The following is a 20671-nucleotide window of genomic DNA, read 5'->3' on the forward strand; positions in this document are numbered from 1 at the left end:
AGTGGTTTTTCAACACTATCACAAGTGCAAAAAGTGTTTTTTCCACACTAACACAAGTTCAAAAGTGGTTTCCTGCACTAACACAAGTGCGAAAAGTGCTTTTTCAACACTAACACAAGTGCGAAAAGTGGTTTTTCAACACTATCACAAGTGCAAAAAGTGTTTTTTCCACACTAATACAAGTGCAAAAGTGGTTTCCTGCACCAACACATGTGCGAAAAATGGTTTTTCAACACTAACGCAAGTGCAAAAAGTGGTTTTTCCACACTAATACAAGTGCAAAAGTGGTTTCCTGCACCAACACAAGTGCGAAAAGTGGTTTTTCAACACTAACACAAGTGCGAAAAGTGGTTTTTCAACACTAACACAAGTGCGAAAAGTGGTTTTTCAACACTATCACAAGTGCAAAAAGTGTTTTTTTCACACTAATATAAGTGCAAAAGTGGTTTCCTGCACCAACACAAGTGCGAAAAGTGCTTTTTCAACACTAACACAAGTGCGAAAAGTGGTTTTTCAACACTATCACAAGTGCAAAAAGTGTTTTTTCCACACTAACACAAGTTCAAAAGTGGTTTCCTGCACCAACACAAGTGCGAAAAGTGCTTTTTCAACACTAACACAAGTGCGAAAAGTGCTTTTTCAACACTAACACAAGTGCGAAAAGTGGTTTTTCAACACTATCACAAGTGCAAAAAGTGTTTTTTCCACACTAATACAAGTGCAAAAGTGGTTTCCTGCACCAACACAAGTGAGAAAAGTGGTTTTTCAACACTAACACAAGTGCGAAAAGTGCTTTTTCAACACTAACACAAGTTCGAAAAGTGGTTTTTCAACACTATCACAAGTGCAAAAAGTGTTTTTCCACACTAACACAAGTTCAAAAGTGGTTTCCTGCACCAACACAAGTGCGAAAAGTGCTTTTTCAACACTAACACAAGTGTGAAAAGTGGTTTTTCAACACTATCACAAGTGCAAAAAGTGTTTTTTCCACACTAATACAAGTGCAAACGTGGTTTCCTGCACCAACACAAGTGCGAAAAGTGCTTTTTCAACACTAACACAAGTGTGAAAAGTGGTTTTTCAACACTATCACAAGTGCAAAAAGTGTTTTTTCCACACTAATACAAGTGCAAAAGTGGTTTCCTGCACCAACACAAGTGCGAAAAGTGCTTTTTCAACACTAACACAAGTGTGAAAAGTGGTTTTTCAACACTAATACAAGTGCAAAAGTGGTTTCCTGCACCAACACAAGTGCGAAAAGTGCTTTTTCAACACTAACACAAGTGCGAAAAGTGGTTTTTCAACACTATAACAAGTGCAAAAAGTGTTTTTTCCACACTAATAAGTAGTGTAATAATGTTGCTTCTGGGACACCTCCGTTTAACATGGGAAATCCCTATCTAATGTCATTTACCCCCTTGTCTTTTTCAAAAATCATAAACACCTCTATTTCTCCCACCCTCATCTTTATGAACCTTTTGTCTGTAGTACCTATCCTTAATGTTGTTCATTAGACCACTCAAACACTACAAATATTTGTTTTCTCTTATAGACCTATCATCCTTCTTCTACATATCATCTGGCAGATTAATCTTTGACCCATTCACTTCCATATTAATTCTTTCCCTCCCTCATTGACCCTAAACACCTATATTTCTCTCACCCTTTTCTTTACGAACCTTCTAACCTTTTGACATGCTATCCTTATTCATTAGACCACTTAAACACCTGTGATCCTTCTGACCTTATGGACCTTTTAACCTTTTACTCTTAATATCATCTGGTGAATATAACCCACTCAAACAACGACCCTACAAATATTTGTTTATGCGTGGGAAATAATTTAATTCTCCTACAACTCTCTTCACCATCTAATATATTAACAAAAAATATGTTTGAGTTTGGTTCTTTATTAAGATATTTTAACTGAGCTAAGATAAAATGGTAAACCTCCCTCAATGTTCTTGCTTGAGCGCCTCCAGTGCCACATACCATTTTTAAATTAAAGTATATATTTTCCTGACAACCATCAAAGTTTTCCGTCCACTCAAAAATATTTCCATCTTTTTTACCCAATTCACCGGTATTTAAATTAATTCTCTTATTTGTTTTGTGAACTTTTTTACCAGTTGCCTTTTCAATTATACCTATTTGATATTTTTCACATTCATTATGTTTTCCATTTATATACCAAGGTTGATTACACCTCCACTCTTTAGTCTGGTTGATACTTGGTTCTATCATTTATATAATAGTAAAAAAGGCGGCGGTAGCCCGTTAAAATCCCCAACCCCCCCCCCCCCTTTTTAACTTATCACTTATATATATCTTATCACTTATATATATCTTATCACTTATATATATATCTTATCACTTATATACTTATATAACCATAAGGGAGACTATCAATTCCATTTTCTAAAATAAACCTCTTATCATCAAAAGCCCCCAATGCTTTCTTATTTATCTCTTCTGAATATAATTGATGTTTATAACTTCTTATTCCATTAATCTTTCTAAACTCTTCTTTCTTTGTTGTTAAACAGTTATAATAATCCTTAAAGTTTATTGTTTCTTTAATAACATTTTTCTTTACACCTTTTAACTTCTTATCAGTCTTTTCAACGTTATTCACAATGTATTTATAAGCATAAGCCTTTGACCTCAATCCCACAAATTCACTCATAACATTTCCTCCTAATTCATCCTTGAACTTTCCAATCACCTTTTTATTTTTAGAAGAGAACAACTCACTCTCTGGACTGTAATTACTCGTGTCATAGATATTAATGTCTCTTTTCATGTCTGAATAAACATCGTTGGTATTAATTTTCAAAATAAAACTATCTGTATCCATATAAAGTAGATTAACATCATTTTGATATTTCTTCCTCAAGTTATTATAAAAGTAATCATACATTAATGACTTTGATAAATCAAGAATTGTTGTTCCAATATAAATAGGTTTGTTCATTTCAATACTCTCTTTAATCAAATGGATCGCACAAAAGTTCTCAGTAAAGACCTCAGCTCGAGTAAAACTCGGTCTATTAATTAATTTTGATGCTTGTTCCCAAGATGTTGATAGTCTGATATTTTGTCTTTTCCTCACATTCTCCATAGTCTTACCAAAGACCGCATTATTCATCAATTTATAAAAGTCTTTCTCAAAATCTGTTTTTGACTCTGTTCTTCTTTGTGTATTAAAATCAATGTACCCCTTTAACCAATGACTTTGATTGAACTTTAGAACCCTATGGATCTTCTCTACTCTTAGACCTTTTGATAAATATTGTCGCAAATTTCTTTGGTGTAGAACATAATTTTTCTTGTTATATAATGTAGTAAGTAATTTTTCTGTTGATTCACCTATATCAAACGATCGTTGATAATCACTCAACCATTCTTTCTTTGGACTTGCTTTCTCACAAGCAAATGGGAGATCTTTGTGTAGGTTATGGAGTTCCTCTGGATATTTTAAATCAATTTCAAAATAATAACCAACTTTTTCTTCATCCAATTCTTTTTGTGTAGAGATACATACATCTTGTAAAACGTTTTTGTAGTCTTTTTCCTTTACCCATCTAAGTTTTCCATAAGGAAGAGCCTGAGACATTGCCCAGCCATACAGGTTGTTCGCGTCATAGTACATCAAGTAAGAACTCTCTTTCGTTGGATCATAATTTGGAAGATATTTGTTATTTGCTTTTGCGTATCTACTCGAGCAGACTTGTGAAATTCCACCTCTTTTTGCCTTTTCAATCATCAAAAGCATATCAACATCGGTTATCAAATCCAAATCTTGTTTTGTCATTTTCAACATCGCACTCCAGGCCAATCCAGGTGCTGTGTAGTAGTGAGCAGGATCCAATCCATATCCAGTGCGACAAACAGATCTAAAGGCTTCAAATACATCGGCCAATAAAAGCACATCAGTTTTGAGATACAAATCGTGATACTCGCCAAGATTCTTGATGTTATATTTTTCCCAAACATTTTGTGCGTGTACATAATCTTTATCAGATATATGACTATTATTTAATTTGTTATAGAAATTTTCTTTTGAAGGAAGTTGTGTTTCATTGAATCTCTCAAATGAGTCCATATAGTCATAGGGGTAAATTCCCTTTTGTGTTAGAAAATCTTTATCTAAAAAATACTCTGAAAGACATGGAAACTCTTTTAGATTTTGAACCAAGTTAACCAATGGACTTGCCATGAATTTAAATGTATCAAGAAATCTGATATGAGTAATAGGAGATGTGTGAATTGTTTTTGTGAATGAAATGTATTTCTGATCCGTGTTTGGAATTGCTGAGATACTTCCAGAAGTCTTTGAGAGTTCCTTGATAAATAGATGTGTATCATAATGAGCGTTGTTATGAAGAAAGACAGGAATGAAAGAGGGGAGTTGATAATTAATATTACAACTTTGATGAGCCGGACCTCTATATTTACCAGTGAGATGACAATGGTCTCTAACCTTTAGACCTTTACCAATTTTCTCCTCACAAATATGACAGACATTGTTTTTTATAAATTCCCTTTTTTCTTTACTTGTTAAGGACATTGGTTTATTGGTTTCTCTCATTATCTTGGTTAATCGAACACAGTCTTTTTCTAGTCGTTTCACAAACTCCTCTGGGGTATTTGAGCCTCTATACATCTCTAACTTGTTATATTTATCACCAACGGATGATTTGATATAATAACAAAAACCACAAGGAGTATGTTTTTGATATTTATTTGTGTATGATTCTTTTGGATCTTGAGAAGCAGTATCAATTTTTTCTAAAATACTTTCAAAATCAGCATATATAACAAATGGATGTTTGATCTTTTTATTTTCATCTTTGAATGTGATCTTTGAGCCTTCTTTAGGCATATTGATTACCGTTGATTTATGTTCGCCACAATAATTTGAATGTTTATCTAATCTTTCTTGTGAATTGAAGAAGTTAAGACAACGCAAACAAATATATATTTTATTTGTTCTCTTACAGACTTGTGGTTTTATTAATTTAGCAATATCTTTGATGTATGTATAATGTGAATTTTCGTCTGAATTAAAATATAGAAGATTAATATGAGTTTGTTTACAATTGTCAGAAAGCTTTAAAACCTGAATGTTGTTTGTTTCTGTTAGACCATAAACATTAACTGATAAATTATTCATCTTTTCAAATTTAGGAATATCATTTAAAGTCATCGGAAACTTTAGATCTTTCGTATTTAATGTATTCTCATATTTTTTATAATGAGATACTCTTTCATCATGAAAATGTGGAGGATGTAAGTGTGCTAAAATAGACCAGAGAAAACATTTATTGTCTTTATTTTTGATATTGATAACTGCTTTTCTATTTTTGATAACACTGGGTAAATCAATGTAAGAAGAAGCTTTTAGAGGATCTGATTTAAGAATATGAATGTCTATGTAAATAATTTTTCCTATATTGAATCCACTTCCTACGATTGAATTATCCACATCTTGCTCTTGTTTAATAAGTTCATCATAGACTCCTGATGTTTTAAAATCTTGATATGAAGATATAAAGTGTGGCTCAGTTCTCATGTATGGTGCATCTATAACTCCTTCATCCTTTGTCATTTCTAATTTTACTCCCATATAAAATTTAAGTGGTTTCATTTCCTTTAGTGTTTTTTCAATCAACGTTTGAACAGCAGGTTTAACTATTTCTACAGCATCAACTATAGACTCTGGTTCAGGAGGTTTGAAGTTAAAGACTCTTATTTTAATATGTCCTTTGAATGCTCCATCAGAGTTTTTAGTTGTGATAAAATTTGATAAATGTAGATTTGTTTTAAGATGTATTTTGAAGCCTTTCTTGAGGATATTTTTATTACATGTAGAACAGTGTTTTGTTTCAGGTGGAAGAGGGGAAAGTTTGTTTAAAATGTTGTATGTATGTTTTGCGGTGAGAATATGTTGTTTATAATATTTTACTTCCTTCTCGCAAGTATCACAATAAACCATATTTATAGCGTGAGAAAACGTGGTGTTTTATATATATCACTGTGCTTAAAATAAAACACTTTTGAGCTTTACAGCTCCGTTTTATATATATCGCTGTGCTTAAACTAAAACACTTTTTCACTCAGAATCATCTAAGTCATAACTATCACATGAATACTCAGAATCATACTCAGAGTCATCAATAAAGCTACTCTCATAACTATCATTTGAGCACAAACTATTAGTATCATAACTATCATCTGTGTTCAATGAAATACTATCATCACCATCGTCCAAGTTCAATGAAATACTATCATCACTATCGTCTGAGTTCAATGAAATAGTAAAATCTTCACTGCTGTATTGACTCATATTTAATTAGCAAGAAAAATATTCCCATCAATATCTATATACTTTCTTTCATTAACAGATTCAATCTCTACAATTTTTATATCAAAAGTTATCTTTAAATAATCTCTAACTATCATAGAACGAAATGACATTTCACCAGAAATATTAACATCATTCATTTTACTTAGATCTACACCCTTTGGATTATTAAAGAAAATACAAATGTCTCCTCTAGAATTATTAATGGTCTTATCATTCTTTTTCAAAGTATCGTGGTCAATCACTTTTTCAAGCTTTGAATAAATTGCCAGGAGTAGAGGAGAAACTTTTGTTAGATTTACTTTAATGGATGTCTTTCCAGGTATAGTTAGAGCTCTTCCTTTAAATGAAATAGAGGGGCTCATGTTATTTTCCATAACTGGTTTTACCCAAAAATTTCCATATTTATCTTTGTTCAATTTAACATCTTTGACATATTTTTCTATATCTTCCACCGAAGTAGAGATTGATTGAAATTTGTCTTTTGTGCTTTGAAACATTGTATTTATTAATGAATAAACTTGCGTTTAGTTTAAGTAAAAATTTACCACATAAATATGATAAGTTCTGAAGGATATTTAGAATTTCCAGACTCTCCATATGATAAATTAGAGAATTGTCCGGCTTGTGATAGAGTGGGGCTTAATGATGAGGATTCATATAAACAATGTATTTTCTGTGATTTAATTTTAATTAATGATAATAAGAAATATAAAAAAATATATAACTCTTTTAAATTAGAACCAAAAATGAATTACTTTACAAGATTAATAAGAGAGATGAATGTTAAGTATTGTGATGATAATACACCATTTCTTTCAAGGGAAGAGACTAATTGTATTGAGGAAATGTATAAGGGTTTAATGATATTTATTATTCAAAATAATTTTAATGGAAATGTTAATACAAGATACTATATAAATAAAATAATGGATTATTTTGAAATTAAACCCGAACTCAGGATAAAATATAGAGTTTCTCAAATAGCTCAAAAAAAGTTGGATAACTTGTTTTCCAAATATATAAATGAATGATTTTTTACCCGTTTGGGAAAATAAGATAAAATTTAATAACCATAAAAACATTCCAAATTCATTGAGATGTCTAATAGTTGGTTCAAGCGGATGTGGAAAAACCTGTTTACTTTTAAAGATGCTCCTTGGTTCTAATTTTTTAGATTATGATAATTTAATAATTTTTACAAAGTCAAGTTTTCAACCCGAGTATCAACTACTCTCACAGGGTTTTAATGCGGGTCTTAAAAAGGAAGACATTATCGGTTTATTTAAACTTCAAAACAAACTAAATGATTATAATATTGATGATATAATACAATTATTTTGTGATACACAGAAATCAAAATCGAAACCCATAACTTGTATTCTCAGTGATAATACGGATGATATACCTTCACCTCAAGATTTAGATAAATCAAAAAAGAACCTTGTCATCTTTGATGATTGTGTTAATGAGAGAAACCAAACAGTAATGGATAGCTACTATACAAGAGGGAGACATTCTTCTTGTAATTGTATATATCTTAGTCAATCATATTTTCAACTCCCTCGACGCTCAATAAGAAACAATGCCAATACTTTTATTTTATTTAAGTTAAATTCAATAGATGTAAATAATTTTTGGAGAGATAATTGCTCTACGTTATGTAGTAAAAAAGAATTTGAAAATTATATGAAACACACGATTGGAAAATATAAATATATTGTTGTGAAACAAGATGAGATACTAAATGATATTTTTCAATAAATAAATACAGAAAATGAATACTGAAGAAAGAGAAAGAAAGTTTAAGGAACATCAACAATTAGTTTCAAAAGTTGTTAAACAACAGGAAGAGATAAAGAAGAAACGGAGACAGAAACTAACTGGTGAAGAAGCCTTTGAAAGAAAACAAGAGAAATTCTTTAAACCACTTTTGAAAACTCAACACCCTACAGTTCCCACGGTAGAATTTACTCCGAAAAAACTTCAAATGCTCAAAGATTTTAGTCAGATAACAAAACAAGAACTTGGTGAATTAGAATATGATGACGAGGGATTATTTCGGAAACTTGAGGAGGTAAATCAACCCCCTAATTATGTTGTGGAAGCTCTTCAAAACAATGAATATTCGGCGGGTTCAAAAACCAGAGCAGGTCTCATTCCAACAGAAGAACCAGCAGTGTTTCATCTTGTGGAAGAAAAGGTATTGATATTTAATGATGAATTGATGTTCTTGAGTTCTACTCAACCAAATGTTAAATTAACTCCAAGATTAATGTTTCTTCTAACAAACCCCGGATTCAGCGGTTCAAAATATTTTGAGGAACCACTTGATATGGAAAGAGAGGAAGATAGGGTATATATTGAGTTGCTAAATGCACTTGATTATGGAGTTTCTGTTGCTGGTAAAAGTAAGAAGAATGAGAAGGAGAAACATATTATTGATGCTTTAAGTAAGCTTGGTTCGGGTGTTAGTTTTCTTCCAAATGACCCATCACAATTAGTTAATAGGCTATTATTGTTGTTAGGTAGTAAGAAGGCTGGAAACAACAATTGTTTTAATGAATCCTCAGCCATTTTAGATCAGTTGATGAACATGAAAATAATTAATAAATGTCAATACAAAGATATTTTATTAGATATTAAATAAGATGAGAAGCACAATTCTTAGTTTTAATTTCACAACGAGCGATTACACAGCTTCATTCCCTTACCCACTACAACTTGACCCCCTTACCTCATATGAGGCATCTTTGTTGTCAATGGAAACTTACAATACCCTTTTTAATATCACAGAGAAAAACAACAAGTTTAGTTATAATCCAGGAAGTGGATATAAAACTATAACCGTTTCACCTGGAGCTTACGAGATTTCTCAAATATCTTCAGAAGTCTCTCGCCTTATGAAAGAAAAAGGTGATGAACCAAAAAATATTGTAATAGATATTCAAAAACACACTTCAAAATCAACTATTAAACTTAAAAATAATTATAAAGTTGATTTCACGATTGAAAATTCGTTCAGAGAGCTATTGGGGTTCTCTTCTAAAAAGATTGAAACTAACGGGACGTCTTACAGTGATAATGTCATTCAAATATCCTCCGGTATAAATTCAGTATTAATTCATTGTGATTTGATTGATGGTGCTTATAACGATGGAATAAGAACAAATACAATATTTTCATTCAGCGCATACTCAACCCCGATTGGTTATAAATTTAATATGGAACCAAAAAATCTTGTCTATTTACCTGTGTCAGGAAAAACCATATACAGAGTAAATTTTAGGATAACCGACCAAGATAATCGTATGATATCCTTTAATGATGAAATTATATCCATCAGAATTCACCTACGTGAAGTTTTTCAATAAATAAATAATGGTTATTGTGAGAAAACACGAGTTGGGAAAATATAAAATAATTACAGGGGATGGGATGTTCCTTTCACCATACTATAAGGGTGAAGGTATGTTTCTTGGGAGAGGATACTATAAACCAAAGCGACAACGGGGTGTGGGACATCAATTTAGAAATAAAGGAGATGGGATAATTGATACTCTAATGGGTATTGGTTCAACCATCCTTAAACATAAAGACCTAATTGGTTCAACTGCTTCTGCCGTGGGCTCCGTTGCGGGTGCTATAAAGAGTATAAAAGATGCTCAAAAGGAGTCTCATAAATTACAAGCAATCAAAGAAATTAAAAAAGGTAAAACTCAACTATCTTCACAAGAACGACAAAAAATCATTAAAATACTTGGGTCAGGGTTTCAACGATTTTAATGCTATATAAATACAAGTATGGAAGCGATTGATAGTATCTATGATTTGGATGATACGATTATCATTTCAAACTCTACTAAAAAGGAAGACTATTTTAAGGTAAATGCTATAACAGGAACAGACTGGAATTCAAACGGAACAAAAAGTTTTGAAATAAATAATCAACAAACTTACTTGAATATAGCTGATAGTTTCTTGCTGTGTAAATTTAAATTCACTAAGGCTGCGAATAATACTAATGCTACACTCGTAAATGATTTCTTCTGGAAAATGTTTGATAGTGTCCGCCTGTATATTGGAACACAAGAGGTTGAAGCGGTTGATTATGTCTCTGCTACATCTGAAATGATGAAATTTACACTATATTCGTTTAGTGATAGAATGGGTAAGGGAGCTGTTGAAGGTTTTATTCCTGATATGTCAACGGGTACAAACGCAGACCCTGGTTATAGTCAAAGGAAGTCAATGTATAATGATGAAACAAAAGCAGTGAATAGTTTTACCGTAGCAGTACCTCTTAAAGGTATATTTGGATTTTGCGATTATGATAAAGTTTTGTATGGGCTTAAAATTAGATTTCAACTACAAAGGAATGATAATGTAAATAGGTTGCTTTTTGGGGATGAAAATGCTTTTGGAGAAAATAATAAATTTGTTATTAATGATTTGTGTTGGTATATCAGTGAATATACTCCTAATCTTAAAACGGAAGAGATGTTAAATAGAAGACTTAACTCAAAGAAACCGCTAAATGTATCATACCTTAAAAGAAGATGTCAACACGTTAAACTGGAACACACTACCTACACTTGGAATTTAGGTGTTCTTCAAGGAAAGCCACGATACCTCTGGCTCATTTTTAAAAAACCAGATGGAGAGGACGGTACTAATAAGAATAATGCCCTGAGTGATAATGCAAAGGTGAAACAACTTCGGGTTTCTCTTGATGGCACATTTTATCCGCGAGATAGATTGGAAATTGATTGGGAAAAAAATGATTATGCGGAAGCCTACAAGTCCTACCAAAAGGTGTGTGAAAGTAATGGTAATAATGATCCTATTTTGGATATGGTTGCGTTTCAAAAACTTTATACAATCTACGCAATTGACCTGAGTTCTCAAAAGGAAACTATAAAGTCTAATCGAGTGGATACTTCTCTATACATTGAAAGAGGGGAGAGTGAAGAGGTTAATGCATATTGTTTGCTTTTGGAGGAAACAGAATTACAGATTAATACAGATAATGGTGTTATGATTAATATCACATAGGTTTTTTCTCATAAATAAATGGTTGGGGTATATGTTAATCAAATCAATCTTAATAAATTAACATCTTGTATTCAAAATCAAAAGCCTTGTATTATTAATGTTAATACAATTCAAAGAAAAGGAGCTGTAAGAATTGATGTTTTACTCACACACACACAAGTAAAAACACTAAATGATGTTGGATCACTTAAAATTAAAATGACGAAACCTATGTTAAAGAAATATTCAATAGACGAGTCAAGAGGAGGATTTCTCCCGTTTCTAATTCCTTTATTTGCTGGTTTAAGTGCGGCGGGAGCATTGACTGGTGGTATTTCAGCAGCGGTAAAAACTGCTAACGAAAGGAAGGCACAACTAAAAGCTCAAAAAGAATTGGAAAGACATAACAAGGAGTTGGAGAAACAAATTAGTGGAAGTGGTGTAATTGTAGATTTTGCTCAAAAACTTGAAAGTCTACCTGATAAAGCTAGATTGTTGGTTGGAGATATGCTTTCCTCTATCGCTCAAGCGGGTGTTAAACTAACTAAACGGGGTAATGGATTGTATCTTTCTCATAAATAAATGGATAAATGGTTTAAACAATTTGGAAAGAATACAACGTCAAATATAGAACTAGCTAAGTATTGTAAAACACTAAAAATTGATAATGTGGTTATTTGTATGAGAGATGAATTAACACATATAAATAAGAATACAAAGAATATTATTATGAATTTAGACACACAGAATGGTTCTCATTGGGTTTGTATTCATAATAGTCAGGATAAATATTATTTTGATAGTTATGGTATGCCACCACCTGTTGAAGTAATACAATTCTTACAGAATGGTGTTTATCAAACATTCCAAGTTCAAGAAATTAATTCTAAATGTTGTGGCCAATTATGTTTATATGTATTATTTCAACTCAACAATAATGAAAATTTTTATGATATCATTTTTTATCTAATATAAATGACCTATGTTGGAAAAGATGGTTCTATCTTTGGAAAATCCTCTCAGGATATTGATTTATCAAATTATTATACAAAGGCACAGGCTGAACGACAAAAATATAGTGTAAGTAAAAATATTAATATGAAGAATACTTATAAATTAATCAATTATCCAAACCCTACAGATGCGAATGACTTGATTAGATTCAGTGATTTATCACAATATATATCTTTAAAGAAAACAGCACGTTTTGTGAAACAAGTAAAATTTACAACCACAACACCTGGTTATACTGACCATACACCTTTCCTCATTGAATTTAACTACCTGCTTACAATTAAATTTTATAAAGAAGGACATTTAGTTAATATGCGAATTAATAAATGGGGGTATGATATGCCTGATTTAGGGTATAATTGGTCTTTTTCAATAAACATAGAAGACCTACATGATTTAAATCAGTCTCGTAAAGAAGAATATTATCCACTTGGTGAAGATAAGGATTTATGTGGAAGTACAATTAGTAAACAACAAATACGTGATTTTAAGAAAATAAAAATATATGATAGTATAGCGATGGTTCGCATGACAAAGAAGGAAGGTAATGAGATAAGGATAGAAAGCCGAGGAATACAAACCGATTTGGTAGTGGGAAGATGGGGTGGTATTACCTGTCATAATATTAATCTCACATATATTTCTGATACATAAATGGCAGGAAGAAGACTACAAGAGAATTATAATTTTTGTATTCAAGGATACCTACAAGAAAAGGGTGCTCGGTATTACATACCTTATGATTTGGAGCATATACATGGGAATTTTGTCATAAAAAACTGGCCTTATACTGATATTGTTAAACCCACAAATAGAGACTTGTTTAAAATATTAAATAAAAATGAACTTCTCAAAGTTATGAAATATAAAACTCTTTTAGAAATCGTCAACAAATCTTATTGGTATCCTATTATGAGAAAAATAATTATAGATACAAGAATATCTCAAAATCCAGATGAGTATATGTATAATATTCTTTGGGGTTCAAACTCAAGGGTAGCAAGGGATGAGGAAGGAGTTGAAGAAGAGAAGGAGGAAAGAGAGAAAAAGGAGAAGGAGGAAAGGGAGAGGGAGGAGAAGGAGGAGAGGGAGAAAAAGGAGGAGAAGGAGGAGAGGGAGAAAAAGGAGAAGGAGGAGAGGGAGAAAAAGGAGAAGGAGGAAAGGGAGAAAAAGGAGAAGGAGGAAAGGGAGAAAAGGGAGAAGGAGGAAAGGGAGAAAAGGGAGAAAAAGGAGAAGGAGGAGAGGGAGAAAATGGAGGAGGAGGAGAGGGAGCAAAGAGAGAGGGAGGAAAAATATAAAAAGATGGAAATCACTGAGATTCATAAAAGATTGAGTGTATTAAAGCAAATAAATCAATCTCAACGCACCGAAGAGGAAATTAAAGAATTAACAACTCTTATGAAGATAATGGTTTCAAAAATAAGAACGTCAATGTCTTCAATTTCAGAGATTTAAACGAGAAAGTGGTGAAGAAGAAGAAGAAGAAGAAGGAAAAGATTATGTGATTGATGATGTTGGTGTCATTGACTTTAGTTAGTTTTTATTTGTAAATAAATGGAGGAGAGAGTGAAGGCATTCCTTAGGATTCTTTATGTTTTAAAAATAAAGATTGAAATGTATATGTTGAAAACCAAAAAGGTTTTGATACTCTGTCGGAATTTTTCTGATAAATAAATATGAGTTATTGTCTCAAATGTAAAAAGAAAACTAAATCTAAAAATATCTCTTATGTTAAAGCTAAAAATAATAGAGTTTATCAAAAAGGAATATGTCAAGTATGTGGCTCTAAAAAGTGCCAATTCATCTCTCCTAAAAGAGGAGGAGACATACAAAAGTTTCTGTCAGGAAGTAAATTTACAACAACTGGAATTCCAGGGGAATTACACCTTCCAGGGTATTCTTTCTGTGGTCCAGGAACAAACTTGGATAAAAGATTAGATGAGGCTGACAATCCTAAACCTTGGTCTAAACCTACAAATAGGGTTGACGAAGTGTGTATGAAGCATGATATTGCTTATGGGAAAACCACTACGTTGACTGAAAAACATAAAGCCGACAGCGAAATGTTGTATAATTTGTCTTTGATACAAAATCCAACGTTGAGAGAGAAAGTTGATAGGTTTATTGTGAGAAATTTGATAAATGCTAAATTGAAACTTGGTCTTGGTTATTCCTCAAAAAACTATTAGGCTCTAATGATGCCATCAAGACTGAGGAGCTTTTGGCTGAAGAATTACACAAACCTATAATCACAAAGTTTAAAAGAAGGAAGGTTTATTCTAAATACACTGACCACATATGGTCCGCTGATTTAATTGAATTGAATAATGACAGGGGATACAGGTATGCTTTAACCGTTATTGATTTGAGGAGTAGATTTGCCTGGGTTGTCCCTTTAAAAAATAAAAGGGGTGATACTTTAATGTTAGCCTTTAAGCTAATATTTGATCGGGATAAAAGGAAACCAAAGAAGTTATGGACTGATGAGGGAACAGAGTTCTATAACAAAATATTCATGAAATTTCTTAAGGGGAAGGGTATTAAATTATACAGCACCTTTAATGAAGGAAAGGCAGTTGTTATTGAGCGTTTTAATCGTACTTTAAAAGAGAAATTATATAAAAAATTCACACAACTCGGTTCTCAAAAATGGGTGTATTTAATTCAGGATATTGTAGATAATTACAATAATACAGTTCATTCATCAACACAATCAAAACCATCAGAAACATTTACAAAATTAGAATATGAAAAGGAGATTAATTTGAGAAAGCCCAAGTTTAAAGTTGGTGATATTGTAAGGATATACAAATGGAAAAGCCATTTTGAGAAAGGTTATACACAAAAATGGACTAATGAATTATTTATAATCGTTGATGTAATGGCTACAAACCCTTGGACTTACAAATTAAATGATATAAATCGAGAAGAAATCTTGGGTTCATTTTACTCGCAAGAATTACAAAAAACAAAGCTAATAATTCATTAAACAACATTTCTATTCACCCCACCCATATTAGCTAATTTAATTCGTGGTAATAATAAAAAAAAATTAAATAAATAAAAAATCATAAGCCACGCCCACACCGACCCCGCCCACACAGACCCCGCCCACACAGACCCCGCCCACACAGACCCCGCCCACACAGACCCCGCCCACACAGACCACACCCATCATCCCCCACCCTCCGTGCACCCCCACCCTTGACCCTTCACCCCCCTCATCCCACCCCCACCTTCCCCACACACACAAGGGGAGGGGAGGGGTGGGATGAGGGGGGTGAAGGGTCTTTGGCAGGGGTGCACCTCCCCGTTCCCTCCTTTATTCTCTTTTTGTAATTAAGAATTAAATAATTGTAAACAAAACAAATATATATAAATATTGAAAACATTAAAATCTTTATATTATTAAAACATTTTTCTTGAGGTATACATTCAACTTCTCCCCAGCATAAGTCATCAATTTCTTCCCAGCACAAGTCAAAGGTTGGTTCAGCAGATGTCTTCAGGTTTTGAATCTCTTTCTATTAAAGACAAGAGGGGAGAGATATTTATTTCATATTTATGTTCCATGTCAAAGCGTCTTGAAAAGCGCTATACAAAATAAATGTATTATTATTATTATTATTAATATAGGGTCGGATGCCCTTCCTGACACCAACCCTGAATCACCTCTTACGATGCGCAGGGATATGGTGTACCTATTATAAACGGTGAACCACACACACGTACACACATGCTTACCTCGAAAAAATCCAGCTTAGCGTCCAGATCGTCGAGATGAAAATTAAGGATATCACAGGATGACAGGAAATAACCATTCCTATGGAGTCCAAAATCGTCCCACTCCAAGCTTTGGTCTTCGAGGCTGCAAACAAAATAAGGAGAAATTACTATGCTGAAGTAAGCTTGACAAAACATCACACACACGCACACACACACACATACACACACACACACATACACACATACACACACACACACATGCATAGATACATACACACAAGAACACACACATACACACACACACACATACACACACACACACACACACACAATCTCATTTTTTCATTTCTGTTCCTCACAATTCGATCTCTCTATTTTAATCACAGACACACATGCACACACATACACATATACACACACACATGCACACACACATGCACACACCTCTCGTTTTTTATTTTCTATCATACCTTTCACGTGAATTTTCTAAGAACGGTGAAACATTGAATTCATTCTGAGCCCACCATCTCGGAGGTAGGTTATTCAAACCCGTATTCAGTTCGTTGTGGAACTCTTGAGAAACAACTTGAAATTCTGCCAGGATATTTACAATATTTGAATTGCTGCAATGAATAGGAAAAATAAATTATTAGTTGTATAATTAATCACATACAAAGCTCTCATTAACAGTGTTTAATACCAAATGAACTTACCAATGTCCTGGCGAGTATTCTTCATCAGAGGAAAGACTGGAATAAGACAAGCTCATCTTCGTTCACAATGTTTAAATGTCCCATTCGGAGACCTCTCTTTTTATAATGAACAAAATGTATTTCGGGGAACTGAAGTGCTTGTCAGCTTTTGGAAACTGAGGGCGTGTGTTTGTGAAAAACAGGAAACAAGACAAAGAGAATTCCTTGGAAGTTATCCAAGTGAAACAACGTCATTTCTCAACAGTGAGCTATTAATTAGAAAAGGTTCGAGTGGTATATAAATGGAAAACAAAATGAATGTAAAAAATATCAAATAAGTATAATTGAAAAGGCAACTGGTAAAAAAGTTCACAAAACAAATAAGAGAATTAATTTAAATACCGGTGAGTTGGATGAGACGGTGAGGAGAGTTGTAGGAGAATTAAATTATTTCCCACGCATAAACAAATATTTGTAGGGTCGTTGTTTGAGTGGGTTATATTCACCAGATGATATTAAGAGTAAAAGGTTAAAAGGTCCATAAGGTCAGAAGGATCACAGGTGTTTAAGTGGTCTAATGAATAAGGATAGCATGTCAAAAGGTTAGAAGGTTCGTAAAGAAAAGGGTGAGAGAAATATAGGTGTTTAGGGTCAATGAGGGAGGGAAAGAATTAATATGGAAGTGAATGGGTCAAAGATTAATCTGCCAGATGATATGTAGAAGAAGGATGATAGGTCTATAAGAGAAAACAAATATTTGTAGTGTTTGAGTGGTCTAATGAACAACATTAAGGATAGGTACTACAGACAAAAGGTTCATAAAGATGAGGGTGGGAGAAATAGAGGTGTTTATGATTTTTGAAAAAGACAAGGGGGTAAATGACATTAGATAGGGATTTCCCATGTTAAACGGAGGTGTCCCAGAAGCAACATTATTACACTACTCTAATACAAGTGCAAAAGTGGTTTCCTGCAACAACACAAGTGAGAAAAGTGGTTTTTCAACACTAACACAAGTGCGAAAAGTGGTTTTTCAACACTAACACAAGTGCGAAAAGTGGTTTTTCAACACTATCACAAGTGCAAAAAGTGTTTTTTCCACACTAACACAAGTTCAAAAGTGGTTTCCTGCACCAACACAAGTGCGAAAAGTGCTTTTTCAACACTAACACAAGTGCGAAAAGTGGTTTTTCAACACTATCACAAGTGCAAAAAGTGTTTTTTCCACACTAATACAAGTGCAAAAGTGGTTTCCTGCACCAACACAAGTGCGAAAAGTGCTTTTTCAACACTAACACAAGTGTGAAAAGTGGTTTTTCAACACTATCACAAGTGCAAAAAGTGTTTTTTCCACACTAACACAAGTTCAAAAGTGGTTTCCTGCACCAACACAAGTGCGAAAAGTGCTTTTTCAACACTAACACAAGTGCGGAAAGTGGTTTTTCAACACTAACACAAGTGCGAAAAGTGGTTTTTCAACACTATCACAAGTGCAAAAAGTGTTTTTTCCACACTAACACAAATTCAAAAGTGGTTTCCTGCACCAACACAAGTGCGAAAAGTGCTTTTTCAACACTAACACAAGTGCGAAAAGTGGTTTTTCAACACTATCACAAGTGCAAAAAGTGTTTTTTCCACACTAACACAAGTTCAAAAGTGGTTTCCTGCACTAACACAAGTGCGAAAAGTGCTTTTTCAACACTAACACAAGTGCGAAAAGTGGTTTTTCAACACTATCACAAGTGCAAAAAGTGTTTTTTCCACACTAATACAAGTGCAAAAGTGGTTTCCTACACCAACACATGTGCGAAAAATGGTTTTTCAACACTAACGCAAGTGCAAAAAGTGGTTTTTCCACACTAATACAAGTGCAAAAGTGGTTTCCTGCACCAACACAAGTGCGAAAAGTGGTTTTTCAACACTAACACAAGTGCGAAAAGTGGTTTTTCAACACTAACACAAGTGCGAAAAGTGGTTTTTCAACACTATCACAAGTGCAAAAAGTGTTTTTTCCACACTAATATAAGTGCAAAAGTGGTTTCCTGCACCAACACAAGTGCGAAAAGTGCTTTTTCAACACTAACACAAGTGCGAAAAGTGGTTTTTCAACACTATCACAAGTGCAAAAAGTGTTTTTTCCACACTAACACAAGTTCAAAAGTGGTTTCCTGCACCAACACAAGTGCGAAAAGTGCTTTTTCAACACTAACACAAGTGCGAAAAGTGCTTTTTCAACACTAACACAAGTGCGAAAAGTGGTTTTTCAACACTATCACAAGTGCAAAAAGTGTTTTTTACACACTAATACAAGTGCAAAAGTGGTTTCCTGCACCAACACAAGTGAGAAAAGTGGTTTTTCAACACCAACACAAGTGCGAAAAGTGCTTTTTCAACACTAACACAAGTGCGAAAAGTGGTTTTTCAACACTATCACAAGTGCAAAAAGTGTTTTTTCCACACTAATACAAGTGCAAAAGTGGTTTCCTGCACCAACACAAGTGCGAAAAGTGCTTTTTCAACACTAACACAAGTGTGAAAAGTGGTTTTTCAACACTATCACAAGTGCAAAAAGTGTTTTTTCCACACTAACACAAGTTCAAAAGTGGTTTCCTGCACCAACACAAGTGCGAAAAGTGCTTTTTCAACACAAACACAAGTGCGAAAAGTGGTTTTTCAACACTATCACAAGTGCAAAAAGTGTTTTTTCCACACTAACACAAGTACAAAAGTGGTTTCCTGCACCAACACAAGTGCGAAAAGCGCTTTTTCAACACTAACACAAGTGCGAAAAGTGGTTTTCAACACTATCACAAGTGCAAAAAGTGTTTTTTCCACACTAACACAAGTTCAAAAGTGGTTTCCTGCACCAACACAAGTGCGAAAAGTGCTTTTTCAACACTAACACAAGTGCAAAAAGTGGTTTTTCAACACTATCACAAGTGCAAAAAGTGTTTTTTCCACACTAATACAAGTGCAAAAGTGGTTTCCTGCACCAACACAAGTGAGAAAAGTGGTTTTTCAACACTAACCCAAGTGCGAAAAGTGGTTTTTCAACACTAACACAAGTGCGAAAAGTGGTTTTTCAACACTATCACAAGTGCAAAAAGTGTTTTTTCCACACTAACACAAGTTCAAAAGTGGTTTCCTGCACCAACACAAGTGCGAAAAGTGCTTTTTCAACACTAACACAAGTGCGAAAAGTGGTTTTTCAACACTATCACAAGTGCAAAAAGTGTTTTTTCCACACTAACACAAGTTCAAAAGTGGTTTCCTGCACCAACACAAGTGCGAAAAGTGCTTTTTCAACACTAACACAAGTGCGAAAAGTGGTTTTTCAACACTATCACAAGTGCAAAAAGTGTTTTTTCCACACTAATACAAGTGCAAAAGTGGTTTCCTGCACCAACACAAGTGAGAAAAGTGGTTTTTCAACACTAACACAAGTGCGAAAAGTGGTTTTTCAACACTAACACAAGTGCGAAAAGTGGTTTTTCAACACTATCACAAGTGCAAAAAGTGTTTTTTCCACACTAACACAAGTTCAAAAGTGGTTTCCTGCACCAACACAAGTGCGAAAAGTGCTTTTTCAACACTAACACAAGTGCGAAAAGTGGTTTTTCAACACTATCACAAGTGCAAAAAGTGTTTTTTCCACACTAATACAAGTGCAAAAGTGGTTTCCTGCACCAACACAAGTGCGAAAAGTGCTTTTTCAACACTAACACAAGTGTGAAAAGTGGTTTTTCAACACTATCACAAGTGCAAAAAGTGTTTTTTCCACACTAACACAAGTTCAAAAGTGGTTTCCTGCACCAACACAAGTGCGAAAAGTGCTTTT

General features: G+C 33.5%; 1 protein-coding gene across 1 annotated transcript in view; it reads right to left on the reverse strand.

Moving 5' to 3' along the window:
• The window catches only part of LOC144889644 (uncharacterized), a 165455-nt gene extending 147705 nt beyond the window's left edge, over positions 1–17750 (reverse strand). Inside the window, exons 1-4 of the mRNA XM_078770701.1 lie at positions 16855–17750; positions 16612–16764; positions 16160–16283; positions 15722–15939 (exon numbers count right to left, since the gene is read on the reverse strand). Coding sequence (XP_078626827.1) covers positions 15722–15939; positions 16160–16283; positions 16612–16764; positions 16855–16910 — 551 coding nt within the window. The 5' untranslated portion in view covers positions 16911–17750. The remainder of the gene's footprint in view (positions 1–15721; positions 15940–16159; positions 16284–16611; positions 16765–16854) is intronic.
• Between the last annotated feature and the right edge of the window lie 2921 nt (positions 17751–20671).

Source organism: Myxine glutinosa, chromosome 1 (genome assembly GCF_964187855.1).
Source record: "Myxine glutinosa chromosome 1, kmMyxGlut1.1, whole genome shotgun sequence".
Lineage (NCBI taxonomy): Eukaryota > Metazoa > Chordata > Myxini > Myxiniformes > Myxinidae > Myxine > Myxine glutinosa.